A 23743-nucleotide genomic window follows, 5' to 3' on the forward strand; every position below is an offset into this window, starting at 1 on the left:
CCTCCTCATCGTGCAGGTGGCCCAGGGTTCAGCGTCCCCCTCGAAGTGCATTGTTGGCATCTTCCCTCAGGCTCACGTGGCCTTTCCTTCACTGTCCAGCCACAGGGGCACATCATTTGGAGGACAAGTGAAGATTGCTGTTGCTGTCCCTTGTGAGGTCAGCAATGCTTCAAGGAATGTTTCTTCTGCAGCCTGGGATTGTTCTGTGAGGGCAGGGTCCCCCAGACCATGTTGCCAGCATTATCCCAATTGTGCTATTCTTTTGTATTCTGCTTTGTTTTTTCCACAGTACTTACTGACATGCAGCATACAGCATACTTCCCACCAGAATGTAAGTTCCATGAGGATAGGGATTTTTCCCATTTTTGTTTTCTGCTGTATCTCTAGCATCTAAACCACAGCCTGTCCTTAGCATATGCTCAGTCAATAGTTGTTGAAGGAATCAAGGAGAAGATGGTTCACAGAAGTGATGCCAAGTCTCGGACTTTCATAAAAGCTCTGTGCCCCTTGTCATAGGTCAGGGTGCCCACATCCTGCTGGTCCCTCCACCTCTACTTTGGGGTCTCTCCATCCTTTCTAGTCCATCCTTCACATTGCTACCGAGTGTTTTTCAAAAACAGATCTGATGATCTCATTGCCCTGTCTTGGCTTTGCCTATAGAATAAATTCTGGTCTCTTTAATGGGGGGCATTTGATTCTCAGTTTTATTTATACATTGGGCATTTTATGCTGTAGTCACCTCAAAACACTTATAGGTTCTCATCATGCCAAGTTGGTGTTTCTGTGTGAATGTGCCTGCAGTGTTCCATGAGCCTGAAAATGCATTCTTTCGTTTAGTCCTATCTATCAAAGTCCTAGTCAGTCTTACTTAAGACTATCCTGATGTTTATAAAAGAATCATTCCTTCCCAACATTCCCCACCCACCCACCCATTTTGGTATTTTTCACAACCTGCTTGTATTCTAAAAGGCTGTTTGTCTTTTCCTGCTAGATTCAAGCTCCCCGAAGTCAAAGTCTTCTTGTTTTGTTTTTCTTTGTTTCCTGAAAGTCTGCAGCACAACATTTTTTACATAATGGGTCTTTGATAAGTAATCATCAGACTTGAATTTTGAAAGTTTAGTTTTTGCCTGATGCTGTTTTTCTCCTTTTGCTGTGGTAACTAATCTTGGCTCCTGTTTTCAGTCATCATCCTCTTGTGAAAATAAGTTTCAAATCCAAAGCTCCTGTCCCCACTTTCCTGGCTAATGTGACTGAAACTTAGGATGTCATCTCCTGCTCTGTGCTGCTCCACAGCCCAAACCAACACCGCTCCTAACTTCTGCTTCCACAGACTGCGTCTCCCTTCCAGTCACATGAACTCAAAACCTTGATGAAATCTTCATCACTCTCTATCGTTTGACTTTAGCCAGCCACAGAGTCCTATAAATTTTCTCCTCTAAATGGTTTCTCAGCTCTATAGCACCCTCTCTATTGTAGCTGACAAAGCCCTCATCACCTCCTACCCAGTTCTGTTACTTCTCCCTGCCCTGTTATCTCTCTGTGGTCAGTATCATGGTCACATTACTTCACCGGGCACTGACAACTAGCCAGAGGCTGTGTTCGCTCTCCCAACCCCACCAGGAGCACTCGGATTTCTGTCAAGGCAGACTTTTAACTGTGTCCAAGCTTACCTGTTCTAGCCCTTTCATCTCCTGCAGTGCCCTTGTCCTTCCTCCACTCCGCCCTGCTATTTCCTGTCTGTTTTTCAGGATCTGGCTAATGGACACTGCCCTGACCCCAAGCCCCAGTGAACCCTTCCCTTAACAATGAAATCTCTCCTGAATCATGTCCTCCTTTGAACTGTGTATTATTTTCACTGAAACTTAAAAAAAAAAGAAAAAAAAGACAGGACCTTGGAAGGGGTCTCTAAGCTAGACCTTGATACAGAGCCTCTGGTCGTTCCTTCTGCTGATAATGGTGAGCACCTGCAGGTCAGGAGCCTGGTTTCCTGTGCCTTTGTTTTCCCCCTTGATGCTTAGCATGGTTTTCTGTTCCTAAAAGACAACACTAAAAATAAAGTCCCTGATTGAGTACTTGAATCTAGTAAGATAAAAATGTAAATTTTCTCTCCAAAGAGTTTACAAAGGAGGCTTACTCCGCTTCCCTCCCCCAAAGCCTGTCTCCACAATTTCTGTTTCCATGTCTACAGATGAGGATGACTTAAAAGATGGTGGATCCATTTGCAGCCTGCTCTTTTCTTTATATATCTCTGCATTAGCCTTCATTTTTTATTTTCCTACATCTTGAAATTATATTTGGAATTTCTCACTTTTGCACATACTATAGCTGACTATGAATTTTAATGGAGTCTGTTGAATGTTAATCATGTTTTTCTCTGGTAGTTTAGAAATATTTGGCAAGGACTATTCTGCTTGATATACTTAAGTGAAATCAATTTTGTTGTGGTTTGTAATTTCATATAAAAATTTTCAACCACATTAACTGTTGTGGGCAGTAAACAGTTAATCATTTGTGCAGGTTTTTAAATTATTTTTTTTCTGTGAGGTAAATAGAAATGGTAGCTTTGATTAATTTGCAGTTATTCGTATGATTTTGAAAATAAGGAGTGTTTAAATAGCAAGGATGTTTTTATAAAGTTAATGTTAACTTAAAGGATATCAAATGCTTTAACTATGTAGAGGGTGCTTATTATTTGGTTATAATTTTGATGAAAATACAGAAATGATAATTTCCTATTATAAAAAAGTTCTGTTTTAGAGCATGTCAAAAGAATAAAAACAGTAATTTGAATGCTCTATTTTTATTTCTAGAAACCAGCAAATATCCTAGTAATGGGAGAAGGTCCTGAGAGGGGGAGAGTCAAAATAGGTAGGTAATTATTCCAAAAATAATTAAGAAACTGAAGTGATGGCAAAAATGGTTTCCCTTTTTAACATTCATATTTAATTTTTTTGTGTGTGAAATTGCTTCCTCATAGTAGTTTTAGAAAAGATGCTGAAACCATAGATAGGCTATGAAATGCAAAGGTGTTTTCCACAGTAAGATCCTAGCCGACTTGTGGCAGCACTGAGAACAGACCAGCAAGCCCAGAAGAGCAGTCATTTCCGCATGCATCAGTAGCACTGTCTTGCACAGTCACCCTACACATAATCCCCCAATCTTACTCTCATGTCAGCCTGGCTGAGTGTTCTCTCCCCGAACACACACCCACCCCTGCCTGCTGCTTACAGATCCTCTGCAGGCCTCCCTACTCTGCCACACTGTGTGTCCTTGCTTGGCACCGGCAGATCTGCCCTGAATCAGTGTGGATGTTTACGGCCTCTCTTACCTGCCTTGCTAGATTGAGGCACTGGCAGGAGTCTTGTCTGTGTGTTCAGATTGCCTTTGGAACCCCAAAGGTGCCAAAAGAAATCAGCTTCATTTATACCCATGACATACCTAGAACAAAAATGAGCTAACAAATGCTTTATTCTGGTTTCTCTCACTATAAATTATATTTAATGGGTACTCAGAGCTTTTCAGGAGGGTTTTAATGCATCTTGTTTCATCAGCGTGCTTCCTCTGCCTTTGGAGTGTGCCTTGCTGGAGGTGGTACAAACTTGTGCAAAGTCGACCTTCTGTGTGTTCATGCTGCCCTCCTTCGTCTGAGATGTCCTGCTGCTTGGCTTTTTTTCTTTCTTTTCTTTTCTTTTTATTGAGAGAGAGAGAGAGAAGCAAGATTTATATGTCAGAGACCTCCAGCCAGAGTGGCCTGGAGGGGCCTCCAGGAGAGGACATTCCCAAAGGAGCTGGTGGTAGTAGGGTTTTTAAGCACAATTTTGAGGGTAAAACTGTCAGTCAGTACAAGGTGGGGACAAACCCATCTCAAAAGTCCTGATTTGTGATCTTATTTACCCTGTCTGGCTTGCTCAAGATAAAATGAAGTGCCATCAAAAGGGTGGTGGGATTTGTAACTTGTTTTACAGTAAACTGGGAGCCCATAAGAGTGGAGTCGCCATTGCCTGCTTGCTTTTCTGTTTCTCTGATTAGTTCCCTAACCCAGTTCCTGAAGAAGCTGCTCTAAACTACCTTCCCTTTCTTAAAACTTCCACTTTGAGTTGACTGAGATTCGGATTCACTCACAGAGTACTGATATTAGTTAAATCTTGGTAACTGCTTTCCTCTCTTCCCTCTGTGGCCCCTCTCCACTACTCCTCACTGTTTCTGTTTTTATTTAACCCTCTTTCGTTTTAGACATGATTGAGTACCTATTTTTTTTCCAGAAACAGGTGAAAAGGTGGGGAGGATGATCTCTCCCTGGGAGAGACTGTGAATGATGTAGTGATAGGTATTTTCATTCCCTACCTCATTCGTTTCATACAGCTACCCTCAAAAGGTAGACGTCCTACATAAGGAAAGCTGGATGGTGAGAGGCTGCAGCTTGCCCAGCCTTTCAAAGCTAGGACTTGAATTCCGAGTCCTGAGACTCCTATCCTGGAGCCCTCTGGGGTGGCCCCTGCTGGCCTCCTGTTTTGTCAGCACAGCTATGCCTCTGAAACAGCCTCAGGGGAAGAGGGATCCTTCCTTCCTTCCTAAGTCCTACTGCTAGTGCCCTTCCCAGCTTCTGGATGTCTTTCCACCATAATTCAGTTCCACAGATTGCAGCATTGCTGTCTTCCTTTTTTTCAGGTTTCTGTTTCACACCTTTAAACATTCATAGTCCTCTTTGCAATTTTAAAATAACCCCTACATCCATCTGGCTATAGCATTTGTTCTATTTTTTCCCCCTCTTGTTCCTTTACCTTTGAAACCATAATATTCACCCTTTGGTTCCACTTACCCTAATTTGTTCTGTAATCTTGCCTCAAATTCTACCCCTCTAAGAAAACTGCTCCCAAAAAGGACACCTGTGACCTGTGACCTGTGACCAAGGGGCCTGTCTTAGTCACTGGTCTCCTTAACTGCACAAACCATTTGTTCTGATCAGTCTGGCCTCAAGGCAGTCTTTTCCTTTGGTCTGTGTGACATCATATAATGTTGGTTTTCGACCCACCACTTTTGCTGTTCTGCATTTTAGTCACTGTTGCCTCTTACTCCTGTTAACCTATTTCAGGATAAGTTGAGCACTGGGTTGGAACATGACCTCCCTCTACAGTGACTTCTTTGGAGAACTAAGTTGTAGCCTCAAAATTTTGGATTCTTTAAAAATGATTCTGAAATCTGAGTCTCCAATGCCATTCTCTCACCCAAGTTGAAGTATTTCTCTCCATTTGGATGTCCTGCTTGCAACCTGTACTCCCTTTCCCCCAGCCTAATTCATTGTCCTCTTCCTGTTTGCACCATTCATCACATTTGTTCCAGTCACCCACGTCTGATGTCCTCCCCTAACTAACTAGTGCTCCACAGAGGATTCTGTACACTGCCTGGGCCAGTTACTTACCTTGCTGTTAGGAGTTTTAGAATGGTAATTCTACCCAAGATTAGGGATAAAACCAAGGCTGAAAGTAAGTAATGATTAATAATTAAGGTCTAGCGAGCAATCAAGTTGATTGAATTGCTTTTTAAATTTTACTTTGGTGGTACATTATTTTTTAAAATTAATAATGCCGATGTCTGTGCTTAACACTTTAATACAATTCTGTTTTGATTTGAAAGAAAAGTGTAGCTGAATGGGAAACACCCTGGATACTTTGCTGTAACTGAACCTTTCCCTGCCCTGCGACCTGTAGACTTCCCAGGCCTTCTCTAAAATGCTTAAGGGCTTCCTCTTTTATTTCAGTATGGTTCACCCTTCAGCCTCCAGCTCGTGTTCAACTTTCAGATTGGTCCATTTCTACAAGTGTGTATTAAACATTGTTCCAGATAATACCAGAAGGAGACACAGACTCTCCCTGCAAGGGCCTTAACACCTGGTAGACTCCAGGGGCAGCTTCCTGTATTCTCACAGAGCTTACCCTTTGTTACGTCCATCTCCTCTGTATCTTGCCATGTGTGCTCCTTGCTGTGGCCGCCTTTCTGTCACTTGAGTCTGCCTAATTAGCACCCAGGCCAGGATTTTACTACTGTACATCAAATGGTGCAGTTTCATCCATATTCAATTTTAGGAACACAAAGTGTTCAATAATGTTTAGGCTAGTTCCCTTTTGTCTAAATTAATAATTATTGGAAACTCCTTTAAAAATCCCCCAATAGACAGGAATTGTTTTTAAGACTATTCATTGTTTCCTTCTGCCTTAATTCCATCTGACAGTAAAAAAATGAGTGTTAGGGGACCGGCGCCATGGTGTAGTGGGCTGGGCCTCTGCCTGCGGCGCCAGCATCCTATATGGGCGCTGGTTCTGGTCCTGGCTGCTCTTCTTCCAGTCCAGCTCTCTGCTGTGCTCTGGGAAAGCTGTAGAGGATGGCCCATGTGCTTGGACCCCTGCACCTGCGTGGGAGGCCCGGAAGAAATTCCTGGCTCCTGGCTTGGATTGGCTCAGCTCTGGCAGTTGTGGCCATTTGAAGAGTGAACTAACGGATGGAAGACTCACATTCACTCTCTCTCTCTCTCCCTCCCTCTCTCTCCCCTTCTCTCCCTTTCTCTCCCCTTCTCTCCCCTTCTCTCTCCCTTTCTCTCCCTCTCTCTGCCTCTACCTCTGCCTCTCTGTAACTCTGCCTTTCAAATAAATAAGTAAACCTTTAAAAAAAAAAAAAAAAAGATGAGGCTTAGAAAAAACTAAGGAAGTAAGGAATAGGCGAGGAATACTGGCATTAGCCTTTCCTTTGAAATGGTTTTCAATGAACACAACAGCATCCCATCACACTTTGCCTTCCACAGTCAACATCTGATTGTTTAATTGGATTAATCATACAAGGTCATTTGTATCTGTTTGATGGCATACTTGCAATCAACATCTAATAAATAAACAAAGCAGTGCTTTGAATATTGTGCAGTGTTGTAAGACAGTAAGTGTGCTGTTGACAGAGTGATTTTGAATATTTTTGGTTGCCAAGGGAAAATTTAGTTTAAAAGAAATAGGCATCAGCGCAGGCTTTCTTGGATAGCTTTGTTTTTTCAGACTGAGATACTCCAAAGCATTTTCAGAAAGTATTGTACATTACTTAAACTCTAAAGAAATGAAATCACTGTAAATCAGAGTTTTACTCTATGCTATATAAAAAGCATATTAGTTTTAGATTAAGTGGTACTCTGTAGTTATAACTTCTGAGCATTTTTGCATCTTTTGTTCTTTGCAGCCCCTTTATACAATCAAAATGTAGTGTGTAGTTTTTAAAGATTTATGTTATTTAGTTGAAAGAGTTAGAGATCTTCCATCCACTGGTTCATTCCCCACAATGGCCAAAGCTGAGCTAGGTTGGAATCAGGAGCCAGGAGCTTCTTCTGGGTTTCCTACGTGAGTGCAGGAACCCAAGCACTTGGGCCAACTTCTGCTGCTTTCCTAGGCACATTAGCAGGGAGCTAGATCAGAAGTGGAGCAGCCAAGATTTGAACTGGTGCTCATATGGGATGCTGGCATCATAGGTGGCAGCTTTACCTGCTACCCCTCAGCGCTGGCCCCCATACTGTGTATTTCAAATTGTAGAGCTTTATAATTCTCTCTCTTTTTTAAAGATTTATTTATTTATTTGAAAGTCAGAGTTACACACACAGAGAGAAAGAGAGGTCTTCCATCCGCTGGTTCACTCTCCAATTGGCTGCAACAGCTGGAGCTTGGGCCATCTTCTACTGCTTTCCCAGGCCATAGCAGAGAGCTGGATCAGAAGTGGAGCAGCCAGGACTTGAGCTGGCACCCATGTGGGATGCCGGCACTGCAGGTGACAGCTTTACCCGCTACAGCACAGCGCCAGCCCCAAGCTTTATAATTCTTACGCCTCTGCCTTTGTGACTTATATGTATCATATGTTTAATTCATTGGCTGTCAGATCAATGATTAAAAATGTAACTCCTAAATTCTAACATGGTTTTGGTTTGAATACTGGCATCTTCACTTACTATACCTGTGACCATGGAACATCATTTAACTTCTGTTAGATTCTTCATCTCAGAATAAGGAGCAAAATGCTTATTTGATAAAGAGATGTATTTATTTCAAAGGCAGAGTGATAGACACGCACACACACACACACACACACACACACAGCTTCCATCCTCTGGTTCACTATCCAAATGGCCACAACAGCTGGGATTGAGCCAGGCTAAAGCCAGGAGCCAGGAATTCCATCTGGGTCTCCTATATGGATGGCAGGAACTCAACTGCTTGAGCCATCTTCTGCTTCTTTCCAGGCTCATTAGCAGGGAACTGGATAGGCCGCAGAGTAGCTAGTAGTCGAACCAGCACTCCTGCATGGATGCAGGAGACCCAAGTAGCAGTGTAACCTGCTGTGCCACAGTGCTTGCCTCCAAAATCCTAACTAAACCAGTGTTCTGATGAGGATTAAGTGAGGTGATATATGATATATGTGAATGTCATGTGTAAACTGTAACAAGCTGTATAGATAAAAGGTAATTATTTATAAAATATAAGAAAATAGTTTCTATGACTTTACTATAGTGATAAATATTCTTTTTTACAAATTTTATACACCCTTAATATTTAAATTGGTTAGTTTTGGTTTAGGCCTTAAGTATTAAATTATTATAACAAATGGTTTCTATATGTCCTTTGTGTTCTCAGAAACATGCGTGTGCTGTGCTGATTATTGTTGAGTAGCTATCTGTCTTGGGGGTTCTAATTCCATGCTAAGCCAAGGTCAAATCACTAACCTACTGCCACTGAACATAGAGTTAGGAAGAGATGTGTACAAAGTAGCTCTTCATAGTTTGTAGGAGCTATAAAATACGTCAGTTTTTAAATGTATAAGCATACAGAAGTCATAATTAATGGATAAAGACTTTTGGACTATGTTAGATTTTTACAAACATTTAAGAATGCTATTGTAGAGTCTAAGAACCAGGAAATCTGAAGTCAGAAGCCAATTCTAATTCTAACTCTATACTTACTACCTCTTTGATCTTAGACAAGTCAGAATATATTTAAGGCTCAGTTTCATCAGTACAACAGGAAAAATGGGGGCATACATTTGGTTCAGCAGTTCAGACAGCGCTCTCATCCCATATGAGAGTGTCTAGGTTCAAGAGCCCTCTGTGCTTATGGTTCTAGCTGCCTGCTAATGCACACCCTGGGCAGCAGCAGATGACAGCTACAAGTATTTGGGTCCTTGTCACCCATGTAGGAGACCTGGATGGAGATCTTGACTCCTGGCTCTGTCCTGGCCCAGAACTGGCTGTTACAGGCATTTGGGAGCAGATGGAAGATATTCTCTCTCTCTCTCTCAAGTGAATAAAAATATATAAATGAGAAACAATTTTTAAAGTTAAGAAAACAGGTACCACAGTAGTATCTATGATACTAAAGTTAAATGAAGTAATTTGTATCCAGTGCTGATGTGGAGCTTTGATTAAAAAGTAAGAAAAAGACTAAAAAGTTAGTGGCTGTTGTCAACCTTGCATGGTACTAATTGCATGTCAAACTGAGTTTCATATTCATGTACTTTATTTTTCAGCTGATATGGGTTTTGCCAGATTATTCAATTCTCCACTAAAGCCACTAGCAGATTTGGATCCTGTGGTTGTGACATTTTGGTATCGTGCTCCAGAACTTTTGCTTGGTGCAAGGCATTATACAAAAGCCATAGGTAAGTTAGTCTAAAATGATTTACTTTCTTGGCATTGAAGTTTCATAAATACCAAATGCTATAATAATGAAGCTACTTGGTAAACACCACTTTATATGTCTTTGTAAAGGACCTATTGTCTTCTATGTTCATGTATTTTACATTCTAGCAGATTTGAAGTTAGAAGCCTATAGGAGGCCGGCGCCGTGGCTCAATAGGCTAATCTTCCACCTAGTGGCTCCGGCATGCCGGGTTCTAGTCCCGGTTGGGGCGCCGGATTCTTTCCCTGTTGCCCCTCTTCCAGGCCAGCTCTCTGCTGTGGCCCGGGAGTGCAGTGGAGGATGGCCCAAGTGTTTGGGCCCTGCAACCTCATGGGAGACCAGGAGAAGCACCTGGCTCCTGGCTTTGGATCAGCACGGTGCGCTGGCTGCAGTGCGCCAGCCGCGGCGGCCATTGGAGGGTGAACCAACGGCAAAAGGAAGACCTTTCTCTCTCTCTCTCACTGTCCACTCTGCCTGTCCAAAAAAAAAAAAAAAAAAAAAAAAAAAAGCCTATAGGAAAATATAACTTTTAAAAGAAAAAAAAACATTTTCTTTGGGAGAATAAGAGACATCTAGCTTATCCTGTTGAATTGCTATGGAAACAATAACATGCAAATCTCATGTTTTTGCTTGCCTAGCTATTAATCGGAAGAATTGGAAAGAGTTTTAGAATTTCTTTCTGTAAAGAAAAACAGGAAAACAGAAAAAGAGTAGTACAGTATTAGAGAAGACTCCTTCTATTTGGGCAAAAGTTAGTCACACCCTTTCCCAAGCAAGAAACAGTACGACTAATCTTTCTCTCACTGTTTCAGTTCCTGGAATGGCAGTTTATCCATCAAGGTAGGAAACAGAGTCTGGGGTGGTTAGCGATGCTCTTCAGTCAGAAAGCATGTGATACACCCCTTCTCTGTGGGACCTCGGGTCTGCTATAGAACAGATCTGAGATTTTACTGCCTGGTCACAACTGTGAATTGAGGGAGTCAGCAGGATAGCACTCTCCTCAAGTCTCGGATTTCTCTAACAGGAATAAAAAGAAAGTGTAGGGAGAGTAAATAGTAGTTGCTAGAATAAGGCTGGTTCTATAAGGTACGTGAATTTCCCAAGCACATTTCTTTAAATTTTCCTTTTGTTGAATACTTTATTTACTCAGTTAATAATACTTTTTACTATGTTTAACTGCTTTTGTTGAATTCTATTTAATAAAACCACCAAGAGTGTAAAATCACTAAAAACAAACAAGTATGGAGCTGGCATTGTGGCTCAACAGGTTAAGATGCTGTTTGGGATGCCCATACTCATACCCAGAGTGTTAGTTGAAGTCCTGGCTGCTGTGCTTTTGAGCCAGCTTCCTACTCATGCATCCTGGGAGATGATGACCCATGTGCTCCTGGCTTCCACCTGACCCACCCATAGCTATTGCAGGCACTTAGATAGTGATAGTGAACCAGTGGTTAGCAGATCCCCCCCCACCCCGCCCCCTTAAATCCGTTAAATAGTTTAGGAAACACCAGGTGGTACTCATAGAACTACAAAGGAAGTGCTCACATTTGGAAAGATTAGATGGAACAGTAGTCTGTTCTTGGATTTAAAAAAAAAAAAGCAAACAAAAATATAGTAACGTCCTCATTTATCAGGAGGTCTGATTTCTACAGAACATTTGTAGCTTTCTCCAGGGACTGAGATTCTAGCACAGTGCTGCAGCATTGTAAATATTTCATAAATACTGCTGGATGGTTTTGTTAAATTAGTGGGAAAGCTCTGGCAGTCTCAGGACTGTGTGGAACACCAGTATGTGTTGGGTGGTAAACATGAGACTGACATCGGACCCTCACCCAGGCAGCTGAGCCCGTAGCAAAGCTTGGAGACTGCCAAGGCCATGCTGTTGGCAGTGACTCTGGACAGCTCCCCATGAAGGGTGTAGAAAGGAGAACCACAGACAAATGAAAAGCAGCCCCATGAATGAGGCGCCAACATCAGAGCCTAACTGTGTTGATATCCCAACAAGTGAACTCACAGTAGGCATGTATTTTTGAGACTTTTATAACTAAGTTTGCTTTTTCTGTTATTTGGGTGTCCCTACCCACAGTTGAGAACAGTCTGGTCCCTGAGATGATCTCAGAAGGCACCAGAGGATAGGAAGAGAGTGACAGTAAGCCAGGGGATGAAGGAATGTCTGGCAGATCACAGGTGGGGCTTTAGAACAGGTTTGATGGTGGAGAACTCGGGGCACATGGGCAGAAGGAGAAGCCGCATTATCAATAGAAACTCACATGCCTGGGAGTGGATGTTTAGTGTAGTGGTTAAGGCAGCCACTTCTCACATCAAGGGACCTAGGTTCAATTCCTGGCACTGGCTTCGGACTCCAGCATTCCTGCTAATGCAGACCCCACAAGGCAGCAGTGATGGCTCAAGATTGTGCTCCTGCCACCCGTGTCAGAGACCTGGATTGTGTCCCTGGCTCCCAGCTTTGGCCTAGACAAGCCCTAGCTGTTGTGGGCATTTGGGGAGTGAACCAGAAGATGGGGAAGTATGTTTTTTCTCTGTTTCTCAAATAAATAAAGATTTGTGAAAAATGGAATTAAAAAATAAGTTAAAAATATTCATATGCCTGGGACTGTCACCAACCACTAGTACAGTCTGTGATCCACAAGGGCTATTTCCACAAAGAAAAGGCCTTCTGCTGAATGAAATGACTCCCCACAAAAGCCTGTCATGTCCTCAGGGATCTTTGCAGCAGGTCCATGATAACGTACACCTGTAAGGATTCTGTTGTATGTGACCCTCACATCTGAGAAGAGTTCTGTGAATATTTTCTGATGAACTTTTCTGCTGTTCGAATGAAAATAGATGAGCTGTTTGGGAAGTAATGCTTATTGGGTATGAATTAAAAACCAACTATATTTTTTATTTCCTCAGGGGAAGGAGAGCTGCAATTGAATTTTAACCAACTTGCAACTTACTTGCTCAGTAAATGAGTGTTACCATGTAAAGATAAAAACATACTCATGGATTTTAAATTTTAGACAAGTCCCAATTATCTGTTCTGAATGGAAGTTAGAAGAAAGGATAAGAGAGAGGAAAAAGAATAATATCAACTCATCCTCACCTTCGTGCATACCTGGCCTGTGTTAGAATGAGTATTTCCTTTTTTTCTTTCTTTTTTAAGATGCATTTATTTATTTTAAAGGCAGAATCACAGAGAGGGGGAGAGATCTTCCATCTGCTAGTTCACTCCCCAGATGGCTACAACCAAGGCTGGGCCAGATCAAAGCCAGAAGCTTCTTCCAGGTCTCCCATGTAGGTGCAGGGCCCCAAACACTTGGACCATCTTCTGCTACTTTCCCAGGAGCATTAACAGGGAGCTGGATTGAAAGTGGAGCAGCCAGGACTCAAGCCGGCACCCATATGGGATGTTAGTGATGCAGGCGGCAGCTTAACTTGCTGTGTATGCCACAGCGCCTGCTCCAGGAGATGAGTGTTTGTATTCAGAGCATAGAAGAATGGAGAGTTTGATGATCTGGTATCACTGGAGGTTTATAACATTTGGGGAGTAGGGGGGAGTGGGAGTGGTGGCACCAGTAGGGTTGGGATGTCTGTGTCAGGAGAACAAGTTGTGGTAGAGGAAAGAGACCTGGAAGGTACACACAAGTGGCTAGGGGTGGGTATTTGGGTATATGCCCACATCCCATATTGGAGTGCCTAGGTTTGAGTCCTTCCTCCACTTCTAGTCCAGCTTCCTGCCAATGTGCATCTTGTGAGGCAGCAGGTGATGGCTCAAGTACCTGAGTCCTGCCACCCATGTGGGAGACCCAGATAAAGTTCTGGGCTCCTGGCTTTGACCTGACTGAGCCCTTGATGTTGCAGGCATTGAGGGAGTAAACTAGCAGAAGGAAGATCTGTCTGTCTCTTTCTCTCTCTGTGTGTGTGTGCTGCCATGCCTTTCATATAAAAATAAATAGTTTAAACTTGAAAGTTACAGGCTAGTATCAGGCAGGACATCTTAGAATGTAAGCTACTTGCTACTCTGAGGTTCTTTATTTTAGCAATTCACAGACAGATCTAGATCCTGGCTCTTGTTCTTTGAACATAGAACATTTGAGGAACTTGCATGAGCAGCAGCAGAAATTAGAAGCCTCAGTTGATTGTACTGTGGAGGCATCCAGGGTGAGAGAGATGGGACCATGAGAGAGGTAGCTAGGTGAGTGAGGGGCAAGAGCAAAAGTCAACTTGATGTGTAAGAAAGAAAAGAGGGCGGCGCCACAGCTCAATAGGCTAATCCTCCACCTTGTGGCGCCGGCACACCGGGTTCTAGTCCCGGTCAGGGCACCGGATTCTGTCCTGGTTGCCCCTCTTCCAGGCCATTGGAGGGTGAACCAACAGCAAAAGGAAGACCTTCTCTCTGTCTCTCTCTCTCTCACTGTCCACTCTGCCTGTCCAAAAAAAAAAAAAGAGTCAAAAAGTAGGCACGGAATATTATGACTACTCTGTTGTGATGAATGGTCATGATGATGATGACTTTGCTGTGTCATTAAGGAAGATTAAGTTACATTTCATGGCATCTGGTGATGGCAGGTCACAGTGTAATATAATATGGCTTTTTAAAGCCTATGTTCCCATTATCTTGAAGCCAGTTTATATGAAAGGAAACCATTCCTGGATGGGATCACAAAAGTGAGACATTACTGTCTGATTTTTTTTCTCTTTAGCAGTGTGTTTTATGAAATGGCATACTGATGCTTAATGTAGCTAATGGATATGATAAACTTTTTTCCTATTTAGTTTATCTACTTCATTTGATGGGCTATTAAACACTAGATTATATATATATATGTATGTATGTGTGTGTGTGTGTGTATATATATATATTTAAGATTGCACCATAGTCCTTGCATTATTGTTTTTTCTTTTTAAGAAAATACTTGGAGGCTGGCACAGTAGGCTCAGCTTCCACCTGCGGCACCAGCATCCCATATGGGCACTGGTTCTAATCCTGGCTGCTCCTCTTCCAATCCAGCTCCCTGCTTATGGCCTGAGAAAGCAGTGGAAGATGGCCATACCTCTAAAATAAATAAATAAAATCTTAAAAAAAGAAAAAAGAAATAAAATACCTGGGCTTGATGTTGTAGCGTAATGGTAAAGCTGCCGCCTGCAATACCAGCATCCTGGTTGCTCCACTTCCAATCCAGCTCACTGCTAATGGCCTGGGAAAGAAGCAGAAGGTGGCCCAAGTGCTTGGGCCCCTGCACCTATGTGGGAGACCCAGTTGAAGCTCCAGGTTCCTGGCTTCAGCTTGGCCACCCCTGGCTGTTGTGGCCATTTGGGGAATGAACCAAGGGATAGAAGATCTTTCTCTCTACTTCCCCCCACCCTGTAGTTCTGTCTTTCAGAGCAATAAAGAAATATTTTTAAAAAATTACTTACTAAATAACATTTGGGTGGGCAAGCATAATATATTCATCTGTCTCACAAAAGTTAATTCATTCGTGAGTCCACTGTCGTGGCATAGCAAGGTTAAGCCTCCACCTCTGCCACTGACATCACATAAGGACACTGGTTCAAGACCTGGCTGTTCCACTTCCTATCCAGCTCCCTGCTAATGTGCCTGGGAAAAGCAGTGGAGAATGGCCTAATTGCTTGGGCCCCTGCACCCACATGGGAGACTCAGATGAAGCTCCTGGCTCCAGTCTGGCCTAGTCCCGGCCATTGCAGCCATTTTGGGAATGAACCATCAGATGGAAGATCTTACTCTATCTCTTTCTGACTCTGACTCTGCCTTTCAAATAAATAAAAAATAAATCTTAAATAAGTTAATACATTCATATACTCAGCAAAGCATTGTAAATATATTATTGTGTTCTTAGCATCTATGTTGCTGTCTTTTGGTTTGTAAAATCCAATGGAATAATCTATAACTGATGATTTTCAAGAATTCATGAAGTATTTAAAGGTGCCTGACTTCATGCAGGGTTTGGGAGTGAGGGGCAGGCAGCAGCTAGTGGACATGGTTTGGGTGAGCATTGTGTGTACTGCTTTCTCGCCATGCTTGTGTGTACTGTGTTGTTCATCAGCTTCTAGACCTTGCAGTTTGTTGAAGGAACTGTTGAATGTGGTAGTCTTTAAGGCAAAAGATGACTTTTGCCAAATCCTTTTTTGTGGTCTGCACTAACTGGGTCGAAACTTAGAAATTCTGCTCTATGATTGCTCTAAAGGAAATTATATGACTGTATCTGAAGATGTTATTTGAGTCTACTTGAGCTGAGTGTTACACTGTGTATTAGACCAAAACATTGAACACTTCAGTGATGGAATTTAAAGTAAATGTTTTTTATTTGCCTTTCAGCCTGTTGCATGATGATGCAGCTATTTCAAATCACATACGCTATTTCTGTTCTCTTAATGTATGTATTGTACTTTGTATATTGCTTTACTGAAAATTATCTTCATATGTAGGTTGAGATTACACCTTGGAATTATAATCAAGGAAATACAGAAATGTAGACAAAATTCTGTTTTTCTTCCTTTATAGACATATGGGCGATAGGTTGCATATTTGCTGAATTGTTGACTTCAGAACCTATTTTTCACTGTCGCCAGGAAGATATTAAAACAAGCAATCCCTTTCATCACGATCAACTAGATCGGATATTTAGTGTCATGGGATTTCCTGCAGGTAATTTATTTTCCTTTTCAAAATCACGTTTTGAGTCATATTTCAAAAACATCCTAAGTATATTTTAAAACTAAAATAATTAGTTTCCTCTAACAATATTCAATATTTTTTTGTAAGATAAAGACTGGGAAGATATTAGGAAGATGCCAGAATACCCTACACTTCAAAAAGACTTTAGAAGAACAACGTAAGTAATTCCACATTGTCTTAGTCTCTTTGGGCTGCCATAAAAATAACATTAGACTGGGTAATTTATAAATAGCTGAAATCATTTCTCACAGTTCTGGAGGCTGGTAAGCGGGGGCTCAAGGCTCCAGCAGCTTCAGTGTCTGGTGAGGGCTGCTGTCTGCTTCCAAGTTGACACCTTGTTCCTAAACTTCCCTGCTGCAGGCAGAAGGGCAAAAGCAACAGATACTGTGTGCAGCCTCTCCTGTTTTTTTGTTTTGTTTTGTTGTTGTTATTGTTGTTTTGACAGGCAGAGTTACAGAGAGAGAGAAAGGTCTTCCTTCTTGGTTCACCTCTCAAATGGCCGCTATGGCCGGCGCTCTGCGCTGACCTGAAGCCAGGAGCCAGGTGCTTCCTCCTGGTCTCCCATGCTGGTGCAGAGCCCAAGCAGAGAGCTGGACTGGAAGAGGAGCAACCAGGACAGAACCAGCGCCCCAACCGGGACTAGAACCCAGGGTGCCGGTGCCGCAGGCGGAGGATTAGCCTAGTAAGCCACAGTACCGGCCTGCCTCTCCTGTTTAAAACAAAGAGAAACCAGCCAATCCCATTCCTGAGTGACCTGATCACCTACCTGAGCTCTGCCTTCTAATAGTATTGCATTGCGTGTTAAGTTTCACTTTGGCTTTTGGAAGTGACACAAACAACCCATAGTATGTGTTAATTATAGGTAGGAACCTCCATGGGAATATCTACATCTTTTTAAAATCCAAATGTAGGGGTGGGCAATTGACTTGGCACTTCGGACACTGGTTATGATGTGCACCGCTAGATCAGTTCAGTTGCTGGTTCTGGCTCCTGACTCCAGCTTTCTGCCAATACGGATGCTGGGAAGCAACAGGTGATGGTTCAAGTAGTTGGGTCCATACCACCCATGTGGGAGACCTGGTTTGAGCTTTGTCCTGGTCATGCTCTGACTTTTGTAGACATTGAATGAACCAGCAGCAAGTGTCTCTTTCTCTCAAATAAATTTTTAAAAAGGAGATGTAGATTATGATTTAAACCAGAAATTAGATTCTAGTGGTATCTTAGTTATGCCTAGGATTTCAAGATTCCAGCTACTGTTAACATATATGCCAGGTTTAGGCTATAGTATTTAAAAAGTTTTAAGAATTTGATAGCAAATAGGTAGTTTAAATCCGTATTTTGTTTTAGCATGATAAGGGTTCAAGGTCACACCTATGGTTTATCTTTGAGTAAAGATAAACTGGTGACAGAAAGGCTGAACTGGGAAACCAGAAGGGATGGCAGAAGGTAGCACCCATGACTTGAGGTCTGAGGAGGAGATGCTGGAGGAGTTGTGGGCACCAAGAGAAATGAGAGGAGCTCATTGTAAACAGGCACACCTAGATGGGAAACTGGAGGAGGTTTTCTGGGCCAGCCTGCCAACAAGATGTCAGGACAGGATGGCTTGTGGGAACAAAAGCAGACCTGGTACCAAGACGTCAGGACTGGCACTGATCCTTCTGGTCCCTCATTCTGCCAGTCCAGGGTGAGGGCCTTTGCTTCTGTTCATCTTTTTTTTTTTTTTTTAAGATTTATTTATTTATTTGAAAGTCAAGAGTTACACAGAGAGAGAAGAAGAGGCAGAGAGAGAGAGAGGTCTTCCATCCGCTGGCTCACTCCCCAAATAGCCACAATGACAAGAGCTGTGCCAATCTGAAGCCAGGAGCCAGGAGCTTCTTCCAAGTCTCCCACGTGGGTACAGGATCCCAAGCACTTGGGTCATCTTCTACTGCTTTCCCAGGCCATAGCAGAGAGCTGGATTGGAAGTGGAGCAGCCGGGACTTGAGCCAGCGCTCATGTGGGATGCCGGCACTGCAGGCAGCAGCTTTACCCACTAAGCCACAGCACCTGTGCCTCTGTGCCTCTGTCCATCATTAAACTCAGCACTGATAGCAGGATTCTGTCCTGTGCTCTCTTCTTGCTCTAGATAATTTTTCCAGGCAGACTGCATGATTTTGATGGCCACAGAATCGGATACTTCCCAATTTATATATCCCATTTATCTAATTGCTGTATAGAATGCCAACTTGAATATTCTGTAAGTGTTTGAAATTAAAACTGAACTGGAGTCTGTCCTCCAAGACCTCTCTTCCCGCTGGCTTTCCGGTCTTGGGAAATGACTCTGACTCACTTTGTTGCTGGAGCCAAAGCCTGAGCTGTCCTCCTCTTCAGTGTCTCCCTGTACCTTCAGCATCCAGACAGTGAGCCAATCTCATCAGTACTCTTTTTCTGAATGTCCTTTGAATCAGTAAATCAATCTTCCTTTCTTTCAGTTTTCTCTCTTAAGATTTCTTTCTTAAGATTTATTTATCTGAAGGGCAGAGTTACAGAGAGGCAAAGAGAAAAAGAGAGCTTCCATCTGCTGGTTCACTCCCCAAATGGCTGCAACAGCCAGAGCTGTGCTGATATGAAGTCAGGAGTCTGGACAGTAGCTTCTTCTGGGTCTCCCATGCCGGTGCAAGGGCCCAAGGACTTGGGCCATCTTCCACTGTTTTCCCTGGCCATAGCAGAGTTGGATCGTAAATGGAGCATCCAAGACTCTAACCGGCGTCCCTATGGGATGCCGGCACTGTAGGTGGTGGCTTTATCCACTAAGACACAGCGCCAGCCCCTAATCTTTCTACTTCTGTCCAGTTGCAGTCCACACCACCACTGTCATCTGCCCCAGAATCCTGCCATGGCCTCCTGGGTGCTGTTTCTTCCTTCAGTCTCCACTCCAGCTAACTGCAGAGCAGTCATTGTCAGAAGCGTATTTGATCGCGTCACTTTCCTAGTTGCTGTTCATCTGTCGTTGCTCTGAGCTTCTTCTTATGACTCACAACATTGGTCCGTCTCCTAAAAACTCTCTAGCTGCTGGAGCCTTGATGTTGTGGATTTCTTCTTTGAATTTATTTTGAAAAGATGTATTTATTTGAAAGGCAGAGTGTCAGAGAGATCAGTCTTCTATCTACTATGTTCACTTCCCAAATGCCTGCAACAGCTAGGGCTGGGCCAGGCTGTAGCCAGGAGCCTGGAACTCAGTTCAGGTCTCCCATCTGTACTTGAGCCATCATCTGCTGCCTCCCAGGGTGCACATTGATTGGAAGCTGAACGGGGACTCAACAGTATGGCATGCAGGCATACCACCCCAACCGTTGGCCTAGCCACTGTGCCAGACACTCGTCCTGTGCATTTCTGCAAGTGCTTCAGACACCCTAAGCTTCCTTTGGCCTCTGGATTTTTACACATGCTGTTCCTCCAGCAGCACCCGTCCTCCCACTCCTTTCTGCTTACCTCTGGGTCTTGTTTCCCCTGACCTTCCAGGTTGAGGTAGGTGCACCCCCTGCACTCCTGCTGCATCCTGCTTCTCTGGGTACTGATCACCACACTGCAGTTGGAGTTTGAATTCTGTCTGACTTTCCCTCTCGATAGGATGGATCATCTTTACCCACCAATATACGTTTCCTTGGGTCCTAGCTCATAGTATGTGTTCATTAATTACTTGTCAAATAGATACTGAAGGAAAATGGCTCAATAATAGAGAAGACAGTCTAATAATATAAAAAGTGGAAAAATTAATGAAGGTACTTAACATTTAACTTAGTAAAGACCAAGTGAGAGATTTTACATGCAACAGGAGTGTTTACAATAACCAAAATAAAATGTAGTTTAGTTAGGAGAGTAGTAAGAAAATTCCAGAGATAAAAGCTCATCCTTTTTTTTTTTTTTAATAAAGATTTATTTATTTATTTGAAAGGCAGAGTTGATCAGGAGAGAGAAAGAGAGAGAGAGAGAGAGAGAGAGAGATATCTTAACATCTACTGGCTCACTGCTCAAATGGCCACATGGCCAGGGTCGGACTAGACTGAAGCCAGGAGCCAAAAGCTTATTCCAAGTCTCCCACATGGGTACAAGGGCCCGAGCACCTGGGCCATCTTCCGCTGCTTTCCCAGGCACATTAGCAGAGAGCTGAATTAGAAGTGGAGCATCTAGGACTTGAACTGGCACCCATGTGGGTGCCATGGCACCCATGGCTTTATCTGAGCCAGCCCCTTAGCTCATCCTTCCTAAGCAAACAGAAGTCTACCCACATAGAAGCAGGCTGCTAATACACAGAACAAGGGGAAGGAGGGGTTCATTAAAAATTAGCTAAATCTAGTGTAGTACTTAAAGGCCACTCAAGTGAAATATGTGAAGAAAAATATTCTAGTGAGTGTTTTTCAAGTGATAAAAAGTAAAAGAAAAATAATTAGTTTTTATTATCTCAGGTTAACAAAAACAATAAAATTTTTCTCCAAATGAATTGGAAACTCTTTCCATCTGCATCTGTCCCTCTCTATGTAACTCAGCCTTTTAAGTAAATAAATAAATCTTTAAAAAGGAGAGAGGAGTGGGCATTGTGGCGCAGTGGATTAAGCCGCCACCTGTGATGCTGGCATCTTATGTGAGTGCCAGTTCGAGTCCTGGCTGCTCCACTTCTGATCCAGCTTTCTGCCTATGCATCTGGGAAAGCAGCAGAAGATGGCCAAAGTGCTTGGGCCCTTGTACCCATGTGGGAGACCCATGGAGTTCTTGGCTCCTGGCTTTTATCGCAGCCATTCTGGAAGTGAACCAGTAGACGGAAAGTTGTTGTTGTTGTTGTTGTTGTTTTAAGATTTATGTATTTATTTGAAAGAGAGAGAGAGCTCTTCCATCTGCTGGTTCGTTCCACAGATGACTGCAGTGGCCAGGGTTGGGCCAGGCTGAAGCCAGGAGCTTCTTCACTTGGGCCATCCTCTGCTGCTTTTCCCAGGTGCATTTAGCAGGGAGCTGGATCAGAAGTGGAGCAGCTGGGGCTCAAACCAGTGCCTGTATGGGATGCCACATCACAGGTGGCAGCTTTACCTGCTGTACCACAACACCAGCCCCAAGGATGATCTCTTTGTCTTTCTCTCCCTCTCTCTTTAACTCTACCTTTCAAATAAGTAAATAAATCTTAAAACAAACAAAACTTGGGGCCGGCACCATGGCTCACTTGGCTAATCCTCTGCCTGTGGCGCCGGCACCCCAGGTTCTAGTCCTGGTTTGGGGGCCGGGTTCTTGTCCGGGTTGCTCCTCTTCCAGTCCAGCTATCTGCTGTGGCCTGGGAAGGTAGTGGAGGATGGCCCAAGTGCTTGGGCCCTGCACCCGCATGGGAGACCAGGAGGAAGCACCTGGTTCCTGGCTTCAGATCAGCGCAGCGTGCTGGCCGTAGCAGCCATTTGGGGGGTGAACCAAAGGAAAGGAAGACCTTTCTCTCTGTCCTCTCTCACTGTCTATAACTCTACCTGTCAAATAAAAAACAAAAACAAAAACAAGACTGAATTGGGAAGAATGACATTAGAAGTTTCTGTAATGTGGGGGCCAGCAATGTGGTGTAGTAGGCTAAGCCTCCACCTGCAGCAGTTCGGCATCCCATACAGGCACCAGTTCTCGTACCAGCTGCTCCTCATCCCATCTGCCTCTCTGCTAACGGCCTGTGAAAGCAGTGAAAGATGGCCCAGCTGCTCGGGCCCCTGCACCCACGGGGGAGACCTGAAAGAGGCACCTGGCTTTGGATGGGCCCAGCTCCGGCCGTTGCAGCCACTTGTTGAGTAAACCAGCAGATGTAAGACCTTTCTTTCTGTCTCTTCCTCTCTCTGTCTGTAACTCTACCTCTCAAATAAATAAATAAAATAAAAAAATTTCTGTAATATTTCTTAAGTGTCACCTCTAATTAGCTCATTTGAAAGCAAGGTGAAGGCCAGCGCTGCGGCTCACTTGGCTAATCCTCCGCCTGCGGTGCCGGCACCCTGAGTTCTAGTCCGGTTGGGGCGCCGGGTACTAGTCCTGGTTGCTCCTCTTGCAGTCCAGCTCTCTGCTGTGGCCTGGGAGGGCAGCGGAGGATGGTCCAAGTGCTTGGGTCCCTGTACCCACATGGGAGACTGGGAGGAAGTACCCAGCTCCTGGCTTCGGATTGGTGCAGCACTGGCCGTAGTGGCCATTTGGGGAGTGAACCAACGGAAGGAAGACCTTTCTCTCTGTCTCTCTCTCTCACTGTCTAACTCTGCCTAGCAAAAAAAAAAAAAAAAAAAAGGTGAAAATAGATTTATAAATCATTTAGTTGACTATAAAATTGGATGTTCAAATAAACATATACTGATAAAATGTTTACGAAGTATATAAAGAGGATGAATTTGAAATTTGTACAGCTCCTAAACTGTAGCAAACCTGGAAGAGGATAATTCAGAAATGACAGACATTGAGCTTAACTTTAATACTGGGAAAGCGAAAAAGAAACCATAGTGAAAACTGGGCAGTAGGACGTGGCAAATTCAAGACCTTTTATGGCAGAAGCAAGTGGCCAGCATGTGGCATTAACCCAGGTCAACAGTGAATTCAACATGACAACCAAGGGTTAGTGTTGCTGGTGCAGCATGTTAAGCTGCCACTTGGGAAGCCTGCACCCCCCCATTGGATTGTTGGTTCAAGCCCCAGCTACTCTGCTTCCAGTTCAGCTCCCTGCTAATATGCCTGGGAAGCAGCAGAAGGTGGCTCAAGTACTTGAGTTCCTGTCACCACGTGGGAGACCCAAATAGAGTTCCTGGCTCCTAGCTTTGGCCTGGCCCAGCCTGACTGTTTGCATTTGGGAAGTGAACCCAATGGATGGAAGATCTCTCTCTCCCTCTGTCATTCTTCTGCCTTTCAGATAAATAAATCTAAAAACAAAAACATAAAGACCAAAGACATGTAGACAGACTCCTTTTCTACATAAACTTTTTTTTTTTTTTTTTTTTGACAAGCAGAGTTAGACAGTGAAAGAGAGAGACAGAGAGAAAGGTCTTCCCTCCATTGGTTCACCCCCAAAATGGTTGCTACGGCTGGCGCGCTGCGCCGATCTGAAGCCAGAAGCCAGGTGCTTCCTCCTGGTCTCCCATGCGGGTGCAGGGCCCAGGCACTTGGGCCATCCTCCACTACCTTCCCAGGCCACAGCAAAGAGCTGGACTGGAAGAGGAGCAACCGGGACAGAAAATGGTGCCCCAACCGGGACTAGAACTCGTGGTGCTGGTGCCACAGGCGGAGGATTAGTCAAGTGAGCCGCGGTGCCAGCCCATTTCTACATAAACTTTAAGGTTTCTTCCCATTATCTAACCCAGTGGCTACCTTGCCCTTA

At 43.7% G+C, this 23743-nt stretch overlaps 1 protein-coding gene across 10 annotated transcripts in view; it reads left to right on the top strand.

Moving 5' to 3' along the window:
* CDK19 (cyclin dependent kinase 19) overlaps window positions 1-23743 on the top strand; it is a 192052-nt gene that overhangs the window by 153811 nt on the left and 14498 nt on the right. For all 10 annotated transcript variants that reach the window (XM_002714914.5, XM_051854414.2, XM_008263371.4 and 7 more), the window contains 4 exons: window positions 2811-2868; window positions 9544-9675; window positions 16222-16365; window positions 16483-16552. In XM_002714914.5, coding sequence (XP_002714960.1) covers window positions 2811-2868; window positions 9544-9675; window positions 16222-16365; window positions 16483-16552 — 404 coding nt within the window. The remainder of the gene's footprint in view (window positions 1-2810; window positions 2869-9543; window positions 9676-16221; window positions 16366-16482; window positions 16553-23743) is intronic.

Source organism: Oryctolagus cuniculus, chromosome 5 (genome assembly GCF_964237555.1).
Source record: "Oryctolagus cuniculus chromosome 5, mOryCun1.1, whole genome shotgun sequence".
Classification (NCBI taxonomy): domain Eukaryota; kingdom Metazoa; phylum Chordata; class Mammalia; order Lagomorpha; family Leporidae; genus Oryctolagus; species Oryctolagus cuniculus.